Genomic DNA, 12522 nt, shown 5'->3' on the forward strand with positions numbered 1-12522 from the left:
TTAGCACAACTTCTGCCTTATGCGAAGTTATCACAACTTCGCCATAGGCGAAGTTATGAACAACTTCGCCTACTGACGCCTACTGAAGTTTATATATATATATACGTGTGTCTTGTTTAGGTTAAGTAATCCAGTAATTAGTGTGTGTTTTGAGCAGTTTGTTTGTTTAGAGAGAGTAAGAGACAAGGAGAGTCGTGTGAGACGACCCGAGGTAGAGCTCACCTCGGGTCAGTCGTGTTTTCTGTTTATGTTCTGTATGTCTCGTGGTTGATTATTATATATAAAGAATCTGCAGATTTGTTTATCCCGTTCTTGTATTTGTTCGTGTACGTGTTTGTGTTCTTCATCTTGTACACCATTAACGAGTCTAGGAGGATTCCGCACTCCTAGACCTCGTGCGGATCTCGTATCGATCGGCGACGCCCCGGGGGGGACCTACATGTGGTATCAGAGCCTTAGGCTCTTATGCTATTGTTCGAGATCTGCGTTTTGGTGTTTCTGGCACGTTTCTGTGCGTTTCTGGCCGAACAGCGCCGCAGGCGAAGTTATTGTTCATCGGGCGAAGTTGCCGTCACTGTTCGTAGGGTTTCATCGAAGATATAAGGTCTGGCGAAGTTATGGACAGGCGAAGTTATAGCCAGGCGAAGTTATGAACAGGCGAAGTTGACTTTAGACGAAGTTGACTTCTCGGCGAAGTTAAAAAAAAAAAAAAAAGTATTTTGGTGTTTTCGTCTGTATGGCCAGGTGTACACGATTATTGTGAGACCGGAGATGTTGTTCCGTCAACGAGTGAAACTTGTTATCTCTGGGTCTTACGTGTGAACAAATACGTTTCAACTCTGGATATGGAGTTGAGTTTGTGAATGGGATATTGATTGAAACTGGATATTGACACATATTTGGGTGTTTGTGGGCAATGAAATTGTTGTTGTTCGAGGTTGACCAACTGAAGAAAGTCAAATTGAACTGAAGGTTTTTGTCATTACTGGATTACGGTCAGAGCATATTATTTATGTTATTTTCAAGGCGTTCGAGAATTGGATCCTGAAACGTGATGCTTATTTATTAGAGTGAAAATTCTGGAACAAGTTGGATTTAATCGGGAATTAAAGTGTTTATGTTCTTGATCGTTATCCATGGTGATTGAAGATGCTTCAGATTAATTAATGGTCATGTGTTAGATTCTGTCAAGGTGGTTTTGTGATGAAATTGATCACTTAATGTTGAGTAGTTGAAGATTAAACCTTATCGTATGCCGACGAGTTGGTGAAGTTGTGGAGGACGCCCAACTTCACGTGTTGGTGAAGTCAGATGGACTCACGTGATTGGTTGAGATGATCTATTGGCACGAGGATGCATGCATTTCAAAGACCTCAATCATTATAGTCGGAGAAGCTTACACTGAAGGGGAGATCTGATATGGAAGACGCTGGGTGATTGGTAGATTTGTGAAGCTACAAGACAGTTTCAGACACGGCTGGTTGAAGAGCAAACAGAAGATCATCAGTTAAGAGGGAGTCTGTTGGTGCATATTTTGTAACAGATGATCTTTCGTGTTTGTTAGAATTGAGAGCAACGGTCAAAGGGGAGACTGTTGGTGCATTTTGTGACCGTCGCTATGCAATTCTGACCAGCGGAACGCCACAGGCGAAGTTGTAACAACTTCTGCCTTAGGCGAAGTTATCACAACTTCGCCATAGGCGAAGTTATGAACAACTTCGCCTACTGACGCCTACTGAAGTTTATATATATATACGTGTGTCTTGTTTAGGTTAAGTAATCCAGTAATTAGTGTGTGTTTTGAGCAGTTTGTTTGTTTAGAGAGAGTAAGAGACAAGGAGAGTCGTGTGAGACGACCCGAGGTAGAGCTCACCTCGGGTCAGTCGTGTTTTCTGTTTATGTTCTGTATGTCTCGTGGTTGATTATTATATATAAAGAATCTGCAGATTTGTTTATCCCGTTCTTGTATTTGTTCGTGTATTTGTTCGTGTACGTGTTTGTGTTCTTCATCTTGTACACCATTAACGAGTCTAGGAGGATTCCGCACTCCTAGACCTCGTGCGGATCTCGTATCGATCGGCGACGCCCCGGGGGAGACCTACAGTAATCGACATATAGCATTTAAGACTAACTTGAAATACCGACTTACAGTTTCCCCGGACCGATGAAATCTGTTGACTAGTATCCTATTCTTTGCATTATGAGCAAGGGTATGTAAAAACATAGCAACTTGCTCATCGACTAGCATGTTTTTACTATTCTTTAGTCCCCCTCTAGTTTCTAGCATATCACAAAGTGTTGTAAATGCATGTATATTCATTCTTATGTTAACAACACTCGTAACATCACTTTCATAAACCATCCTCACCATGTTTTCACGCCTATTATGGTAACTCATTAAATATTTTGTACGTAAAGTCAGTGACTCAATCGACCGACGCAAATGATATGTACACAACATCCACCAACGAATCGTAACATAAATGACATAAAATACACCTATGGCAACTATTCTTTGTCTGGAAGGTGATCTTGCCATCTACACATAAAAATATAAGAAAATTCAAGAAAAGCAAATAACTCCAAAATATAATCCAAATATTAGCAACAAAGTGATCATGAAAGCAAGAAAAATGATTACAGGCTACTTTATTCACTGACTTGCTGAATGTTGTTTAATTGCCGATGTTTACATCAATATATATGTTATTTTGGATGAAATTGAACATCCAAGTTTCCATGTGAGTTACAAGTCAATGTTATACAAGATCCCTAAGGTTTCCATGTGAGTTACAAGTCAATTTCTAGATAAAAATGGTGTAAAAAGTGATGATTTGTTGATATGTAGAAATCTAAGTTTTTTGGTCAGATTTGAGTTTGTAAATATAGATTTATTTATCAACAAAACAATTGAAATAAATTATGAAAATATTTTCACAGAAACTTCAACATCTCTAGGTGTTTATATATTTTTCTCAAATTTTTAAAGTATGCATAAGGTTTTCAACTAAAATGCTAATTATCAAAGGTATCTAAAACTTACTGTTCAGAGTTTGTAAATGTCAAAATTTCTCAAAAATTGACTACTCAGGATTTGCATACAAGGCCAATTGGGAAATATTCTAGACACTTAAAATGTTCATTAGAAAGAGGAATGAAGTCTAAAACTTCAAAAACAAGAGAGTTATGCTCTTTAGAAGTGGACCTAAAATCTGTCAGTCAAAAACAGATTTGACCTTCGGTTTTATTTTTCACGTTTGGGTAATCAAAACTTCTCTAAAAATTACGAAACCAGTGGGGTTTGAAACTAGACTCTTTGAACTTAATGTTAGACTCAAGAAACGATCAATTTGCATCTGTTATGATCAAAATATTGTTTGAACAAAACAGCATTACAGATTTCATCAGCAATAGCATTCAAGCAACTCATTTAAACATTCAATTTATCGGTTCCAACATTCAACCTAGCATCTAAATATCATTCTAACATAAAATTCATGATTCAAACTCATCAATTTCATACCATATAATGTTCAATTCCTAACCTAGACATCAAAGATTTCATCAAGAGTCGAATTAAACATAAACCATTGAAATCTAACATATCTAAATCGATTACCAACAACATACAAACATCCCACGATAACAATCGACATCAGCAGCTGAGTTTGGATCGAGGTTTAGGTCTGGTCGAGCATAAGAAAGTCGAAAAAATTAAAGTTTCATACCTAGGATCGTTGGAATCGAAGCAAGGATCGCGAATACGAACTCGGTTCTTGGATTGGAGATGATTTGTGGGTGATTAGAGGCTGCAAGTCGATCGAACAACAGGGAGAGGCGTGAGTTTGCTGCTGTAGATCGAACAGCAGAGAGAGGCGTGAGAGAGTGAGGCTGAGAAATGAAACCCTAGAAATCCAATTCTCCGCTTTTTTTAGAGAAACAAAATCAGAGAAATGGAAATGGTTTATTTCTATTTCTCACCTCTTTCTTTCATAAACAAACAAGAGAATTCTTTCCAATTCCATTTCTCACCCCTCAATTCTCTCTACCAAACACCCCCTAAGTGTGGAAGTGGAGGTGTACTCCATAATCATACTAATACAAGATAGTTGGTTAAAAATTACTTGTCCTACCAAATTATTATAGTTATTAGGCCTAATTGTTGAGAGGAAACTCTATGTGCATACTATCTAAACACACGCCATTAACCAGAATTGAAACTTAATGTCGTGTTAAATTTGCATAAATAGTACAAGAACGGACACAAAACGCAAATAACCTTTTACAAACATTTAGGTCAATAAAAAAAAATATCCAACTTAATCCTAAACATATCTTCAATCTTTTATTTTGTAATTCCTTTGTTCTAGCGATGGCTTCATGTTTGTCAATGGATCTCAACAGACCAAGAATAATTTCTTGAGCTCTTTCGCACAATGGGGAATCCAACCAGCATACAAAACCACATCTTGATGCCTACATATTAAAATAAACAAAAATTAATCTAAAAACAAAATGTCAACAATAAAAACAAATATAATTTGCACCCATGCAACAATAAAATCTTCTACCGGGATTTTCTTCGGTCCAAGAAGTGCGAATGGATGTAACTGAACCGCACGAGCAAATAACTCTTCTATCATTGCGCCGGTGACGAATTATGTGAGGGATTTCATTTGACAACCTTGACGTTGTGATTTAAATTTGTTTGAATATGTAAGGGGATAATCTAGTAAAGCAAGAACATTTGAATGTGTAGTAAAGGAAGATAGTTGAGGTTTATGATTTCATTTGTCTCGTGATCTAGTCGGCCTTTTTCAAAAATGATCTAGTCAGGCTTTTCACGATCTAGTCTGCCAGACATAGACACAAATGTAGTCGTTGGACCGACTGCTTTGTTGACGCTTAGGTTTTCTTCACGATCTAGTCAGCATGTTCAAATCTAGTCATCACGACAGCTTTATGAATACGTGTTTGTTTTTCATTGGCTTTACGAACTAGTTGTTTAGGTTTATAAAAAAGTCAAGACGACTATTTTATAATGAACATTCTAAGAATGCTTAATAAATAATGAACAAAGATAGAAAACCGTGTTCTAAAATGAACATTTTAAAAAAATTTCTTTTTTTTTAATTAGTTTGCAATATATCACGGAGCAAACATTAGAATGTGTTGATATCTTTATGAAAGTTACATTACTATTAATAAAATAATATTTTTAAATTTATGTACAAATCAAAACTAAATAAAATCATTTTTAGTTTCCAAGGCAACCACCGCATTTGCTTTCAATTTGCATCCCCTTCACGTCCAAATACACACACCAGAACCAAACCAAAGCATATTCATTCAATCCTACCATTATAATATTATTCACACACTAAAACACAGACATTGACTTCAATTTTTCTCAATGAATTCATCTCCAATCTCTCTCTCTCTGAAACTTGTTCCATCTCTCTCATACCCATTTCTCTGATCTACAAAACTTCTTCACTATGTCATCAATCCTGGCTTCAAACGGTGTCGTTCTTGCCACCGCTATGGCCGCCGGAACCGCAATCTTCATCGCCTTCTGCCTCCAGAAACAACCCACCGCTCGCCCAAGATCCTGCATCTCTTCAGGTTTCCTATATTTTCCTCACTTTAGTTCCTTGAATCAAACTTTAAGTGGATCATTGACTTTTTAAATCTAATTAGTAATTTTTCGGCCCATAGGACCTAAATATTGTTTTTAGCAGGATCGGTTTTGCTATTTAAAACCTGCCACTTTAGCATTGCTGCTTCAATTATTCTTATTATTGTTATTAGTAGTAATATTTTGATAATTGTTGTTATTAATGTTTATAGATGGGATGAAGAAGGGGAAGAAGAATATGAAGAAAGTAAGGTTTGCTGAGGATGTGATGGAACCAAGTGGAAATGGAGATGAGTTCAGAAGAAGGCTTAAAAGCAAGAAACTTGATCAAAAAAGGAATTGTTTCACATTTTTGAAAGATGAGGGGGTTAAAAGTAAACATTCAAGAAATGTTAAGGGTCTTCCTGCAAATAGGATGGCTCTCTACTCTGGAATTTTGAGAGATCGTGGTGTTCAACGTGTTGCTTACTCTACCTTACCTGTGACTTATGTTTAACAACTACTTCTGTATGTTTAAACTCTGTACAAGTTTAACCCCTCTTCTTTTGTGGAGTGCAAGGTGCACCCTTTCTTATCTTGTATATCTTTTATAGGACGGTTTGTTTACTTGGTTTCTTGATCTTGCATTTGTATAATTCGAAAGAAACAAATTTGTAGAAACTAATCAATTATATAGTGAACTTTGTAATTGTGAGTTAAAATTAGTTGTATTTACTATAAAGAATTTCATTATTATTTCCTCCAAGTATTAGAATTTACAATTGTACATTTATATATTATTGATCATTACAAATCTTGGTATCTTTATATTATATACTGAAATTCTTTGGCTCTTTTGACATATTGGGAATACCCGAGCATTGATAATCCTGGGCGTTAAGGCGAATGATTTTTGTCACGTTCTTTGAGTAAAACAAAAATAAAATTGACATTCTGTCGGTTTTTATTACGGTACCGGAAGGAGAATAAAAGAGGTAAAATGTCGTGGACCAATATGGTGCACTCAAGTGACCAACTAAGGGCTTATTGGCTCCAAAGGGCAATTGGTACCTTAGCATTAAAACCTGAACGTTGATAAAACTTGAACGTTATGATGGTTAATTGGCATGAATGCAGACCTTGTCGGTTCACTTGTTACGGTATAGACATCGTTGGTAAAACCTGAGCGTTAAAACCCGAAAAATAAATTCGTCAAATTAACATATAAAAATTAAATTATTAGACGTTTATTTGGATGGTAAACCTGGGCGGTGGTAAAACCCAAATGTTGCAGGCCCCTTGCATTGAGGCGTAACTCGGCACGAGTTCGATCGGTTTCTATTACTTTCCTTAAAGTACCAGAGATAAAAAACAGGAAAAAATATAGAAATTTGAGGTGGGCTAATGGGGTGGCGCTAGTTGAAAAACCCGAGCATTGGTAATCTTTGAGCGTTGTCAGTTTTGGGTGTTATAGCTGTGACTTTACACGAATCATGTCGATTTCCGTTATGTTCGTTACGACATCATAACTAAAAAACGAAATAAACAAAAATAAATGCTATGACCAATACGGTGCAACCAAGTTGCACCATCAGGACTTAACGATACCAAGCTTTGTAATTGTTATATATAATAATAATTTTGTCATATCTCATATAACATATATAATAAAGTATTAGTTTATAATATAATGATGTACGTACTCTGAAAATACATAAGAACTAGTATTTTGAACCTTCGCAAGTGACGGTCAATTTAAATGTTGTTTAGGGTTCATGACAAAACTAAAAGGCAAAATAAACTTAAAAAAACCAGTAAACATCTAAAATTGCCAATTCGAGCAACATAAAGCACCATCTAGTCCAACCAAAGCAAAAACAATGGCAAATATATTATGTATCTAAAAGGTAAAAAATATAAATAAAAAAATACACACTCCTAAAATTTGATACTTCCAAAATGATCCCATTTTAACCTAAACAACCAAGTTGTATTGACTGATTCCAACATTAAATAACTTCTGCCTAATATCAAAACAAAAAAGTTTCCTAATACATTTTAACCACGAGTCAAAGGCTTGCACCGTTATTTCTTTTACTTGCTTAAATAAAAGATAATGTGGCACGCATTGTCATCAACCCATAAGAAAGGATGATACATGTCATGGACTCATAGGGCTGATTTCCTTCAATCTTGTGAAGATTAAATAATAAAAGCATCCATCAATTCCTAGTTATATTAGGCTAACGAAAGAACTTAGCAACGTAACCAAATTATCAACATGGATACAATAGAACTTCCAAATGAGAAGTCACCGGAAGTGAAACACAAGTACACAACCCAAAACAGATTGAATGGGCCAAAATATTTCCAATTTTAAAACATATGCATTAAAACAACAAAATTGCAGAATTCATTTACAAACCTGCAGTTGCACTTGCAAGTCTGATCAAGAGAATTACCTCCTGGCACCTGCATCCCTGTTCAACCTGTATTACTTACTTTTGCCACTATGAACCCTAAATTGACAAATTGAATTGCATGCCCACAAACAGAATCCTAAGCTAGAGAATTAACCGTAACAATTATTAAAACATGCATACCTTTCTGGTTAACATTTCTACAATTTGACTTGATGCACACGAAATTTGGTGAAACATTGTCAAAGGTCATTCCCACATAAAAGAGGCACACACGGAAGATCGGATTTAAAGAAAGCTGCAAAAACAAAAAGGTAAATAAAAGCAGAAGTTGATAAATATAATCCCGATTCGTTAAAGATAAAACCGAGGGGTGGCTACGTGGATCTCAAGGGGAGGATAAGGAGGAGATCAAATTCAGATATATTATTATTATTTATGTTTATGTTTATCTTTTATTAGTTTCCTAAATCTAGAACTTGTGTATAATTCTAGTTAACTTGTGTTTGTTAGGCCTAAAAATACTTTGAGTTTTTTATATATGAATGAGAAGTTAGAGTAATTTGAGTTTTAAGTTTAATCCCATCACCAATATTCGTAACTTCCAATTTTCAAATTATACCATCACCTCAATTATTATTATAAACCCACTTGCAATTCACTATGCCAAAAACCAATTTCTACCTCCGATCAGTAAAATATTGATTCCGTAATCATCGTTTGAACTTTTTAAAGGATCTTTCCAATTTGTTTTTTCCAACAGACGTGAATCAGATAAGCCAAACGCAACTCGATTAGAAAGTCAAAAAGGCAGAACAATTACCAGGGAGTTGGTTGCTATGGCCAGATGATTCGCAATCGAGTAATGCTTTAGTAAAATCAAGATCCACAATCAATTCCAAATAAACAAAGAATTAAACGTAACGAGTCTTCAGTTGTAGCATTGTTATGTGCCTTGATTTACGTCCATGCATGCCATGTTTACTATATTTTATTTATTTGTGTTACTTGGTGGAGTAGTGGTGATAGTTATTGAGTAGTGGGTCTAACTATTTATTAGTTTTCATGTAAGTCTATAAGAGGCACTTTTTCTTGTTCTAAATTATGAATGAAATTATTATGATTTGATAAATCAAAGTCTCTTCCAAAAAATCTATGAATTCTATTATGGTTTCTGTCTATTTTCTTTGAACCATTTGATTAACGAACGAGGTTCGTAACAAGCATCAGGACTTCCTTCCATCCTTGCATGCATCTCCACTCATGTAGTAAGTGTGTCTGCATGTTTACAATAATTAGGAATATTTAATTCTTCTAATTAGAAAGATTTAAAGGTATCATATCAAAAGAAAAACGAAAAGCTGTACTTATTTGGGAACAACAAAAACTGAAGGAAACAGACCATTTTATTTACTCATATATAAATATATGTCTCCATTCTTGTTTTGACCAAAACATGATCTTATCTAATTTGGCATACAGTTTGAATGCTTTGATAAAGTCATGTGCTAGCATATATGTAGATATGCAACTAACGGAGACCAGATTCAAGATTCAGATTGTAACAATGTTAATGCAGAACGTGCAGAACAGTATAATCTTTGTGTCCATAGACTTCAAAAATTAGTATTTCTAAAATGCTAACTACATACATGTGACATTTGAGAGCTTATTGACAATAAAGTTCTTATAAAATCTTACTAGCCAAAACTTGAGTGGTTAGTCCATCACAATATCCAAAACGTCTATCTCGTCTGCTATGTGATCGATTTCTTCAACGGTTCAACTTTGTTAGGTAGTAAATAGTAGAGGGCTTAAAGTGTATATGTTCAATAGTTAGGGTTATAATTGTAATAGGTTAGTGTATATATATACAACAATCGTGAATGTAGAATGTATCGATGAATTGAATTGGGTTTTGCCCTTCTTCTTCTCTTAAGTGTTCTTCTTGTTCTCTTTATCGATCTTATAGCTCAAGTAAAGGTTTATATCGTAAGAAGTGGCATCAGAGCTCTCTGGTCCTCGGAAGCTCTTAATCTAGAACTCTAATTCACTCTATTTGCCCCAAATTCTTTTGGATTCTTTGAAATTGATCATTGTTTCGATCAATTTCATCTCAAATGCAATCAATTTCCGTCTGATCACATTTTAGTTTCTCAATTGATCATTGTTCGATCAATTAATGAAACAAGCTCAGTCTAAAAGAAAAAAAATCGAAGGCAATAGCAATAACATTGAGTTGTTCATACATGGGTGTCAAATTCAAGAATTGTGGCAACAACAATCAAGATTCACCACATCGTCAACAACTTAATCATGGAAATGGCTTTAGAAAAAATAATAATAATATGGCAACAAGGTACCGTTAATGAGTATTGTGTCAAATTTCAAAGTTTGTTCGATAAGGTCAAAAATTCTCAAGAAATTAATTAAGATTATGCAACATATCTCTTCATTAATGGCCTTAAGCCAAAAATTGGTTATGGTCTTATGAGGTTTCACAATGTATGCAATGGTTTAAAGTTGGAACAGGCATTTTCTTTGGCTAGATATCAAGAAAGTTTTTTAACTGGGATTTTAGTTCATGGGTAAATTCAAGAATCGTCTAATTGTGAGGTAAGTGTGTTCGATTCACACCAAACAAGTAGTCTTGAATTCAGTTGTGAGGCATCAATTGACATCTATAGTGATAAAAAAAGAGTTCTTGAATCACCCCATTTTTCTCAAATCACTAAAATGGAATCTGCCCACCAAGTGTTTGAAGAAATGCCTAAATGTGATAATAATCCTGTTAATCACGAGTATGAATTTGAAATCCATAATAAGATTCAAGAAACCAGGAATGATGAGATATTAGACAAAAATGATTCAATGGATGATATTATAGATTCACTTGATGTTAAGGACTATGATGTTAGAAAACTAGAAAATGGAATTAAAAATTCTTAAAAAGAATTAGATGTGCCATCTAAAACTGATTAAAACAACCTGGTTTATCTAATTTTTGTAAAGTTAGACACAAAAATGATCGTCATGATATGAGTCTTGATTTAGAAGTGGAGCCAACATACACGGAAAAAGAAATTGTAGAACATTAGGTTGGAACAAAAGAAATGAATATGAGGAACAATGAACCTATTTAGAACACTAAGCGTGATTTGGCTGATTTGTTTAACAATCAGCACGTACTTGAATATCGCAGTAATCATTTTGCATGTTATATCTCACATTGGCTAGACAAATTGATGTTCAAGTACAAAATAAAAGAAGAAGCTCGATTTTTAGTCATTTACGTTTGACGAATGATTGGTGATATATTCTATCAGCAGGGTTGGTGTAGCAACTCATCTATATGGGAATGGTTAAAGGGTTGTAATGATATGTGTTAATTATTAATGGTATAGGCGAATTGATTTTCAAGTACAAAAGAGAATGTGTGAGTAGTTGGCTTATTAGGTGGAAATGGAAGAGTAATATAAAATGTTATAAGGAGTCGGAAGCTGCCAAATTCATTGCTTCCTTGGTTGGCGATATGACTCCGAATGCAGGGAAGATAATTTTTAAATTCAAAAACCTGATACAGAAGAAATGTTGCAAAAATATTTCCACTAAGAATACAATGCAATTGTTTCATTCTACCAAACAAGCGTATTATTGGATTATTACCACATGGTAGAAGATCTTCAAAGACATTTAGAACAAAATGTGGTTGTATGTATCAATTATGGTGCTATTGGAGTGAAATCCAAGGTAAAGAACAAACAATGCATAGTGTCGAAGAGTTAATCTATGTTATGGCTGAATCATTTATGAAAGTGAAACTTTGGAAGACATGGCTTTCATATTGGAGCACTAAAAATAATAGTCTTATCAAATATGATGGATGGCCTAAAGACACATTTAAGGTGTATAAAGCGAATAAATTCAACCAGAGGTGCCATTGGCCCATTATTATGGTGAATCTTGGGTAAGCCTTACCTGCTCTTATTTTCATGGTTGTTGTCCACACAATTGTTATTGGAACATTATGACATCATTTAGTTTTTTGGTACATTTATTCTCAATGGAATACCATAGTTTTTTGGTACATTTATTCTCAATGGAATACCATTGCCAAAGGCTGTTGTGTGCTAAGGCTCGTAGAATGGAACCAAGGAGACGGAATACTATTGGGCTAAAAGTTTGTGATATTCTATCAGGGGCAAGAAAAAGTGATTCAAAATGTATAAAAATTTTCATATTATGGATAGGACTTTCGATAGTGCCACAACTCTTTATTTGATTAAAGTGTCTAAGTGTTAACTATAGAACTCCCACATGCACGCTTGACATTGCTCTAAGATGTTACTTTCAGTTCCTTTACAAGGATATGTTTAAGAAAATGGTTTTCCCAAAAACAATCAATGGTGGTGATGCATCTGTACATCAAAGAGTTCTATTTGATAACCACAATGATCATAAATGTGAGGACTATCGATTTTGAAG

The 12522-nt window shown here is 34.8% G+C and overlaps 1 protein-coding gene across 1 annotated transcript; it reads left to right on the plus strand.

Moving 5' to 3' along the window:
• Window positions 1-5346: 5346 nt before the first annotated feature.
• LOC143635602 (uncharacterized) lies at window positions 5347-6315 on the plus strand. The gene is made up of 2 exons (XM_077103389.1): window positions 5347-5625; window positions 5851-6315. Exons 1-2 carry the CDS (start codon window positions 5499-5501, stop codon window positions 6132-6134), a joined length of 411 nt encoding a protein of 136 aa, XP_076959504.1. The 5' UTR covers window positions 5347-5498; the 3' UTR covers window positions 6135-6315.
• The last annotated feature ends 6207 nt before the right edge of the window (window positions 6316-12522 follow it).

Source organism: Bidens hawaiensis, unplaced genomic scaffold, assembly GCF_021521415.1.
Source record: "Bidens hawaiensis isolate Kalapana, Puna unplaced genomic scaffold, B.hawaiensis_p1.1 tig00007614_1, whole genome shotgun sequence".
In the NCBI taxonomy this organism is placed as follows: Eukaryota; Viridiplantae; Streptophyta; class Magnoliopsida; order Asterales; family Asteraceae; genus Bidens; species Bidens hawaiensis.

Excerpts from the sequence above, each read along its gene's own strand:
- LOC143635602 (XM_077103389.1), top strand. The coding sequence starts at position 5,499 with ATGTCATCAATCCTGGCTTCAAACGGTGTCGTTCTTGCCACCGCTATG. Across the intron at positions 5,626-5,850 it reads AAGATCCTGCATCTCTTCAG|ATGGGATGAAGAAGGGGAAG; the intron begins GTTTCCTATATT and ends TAATGTTTATAG.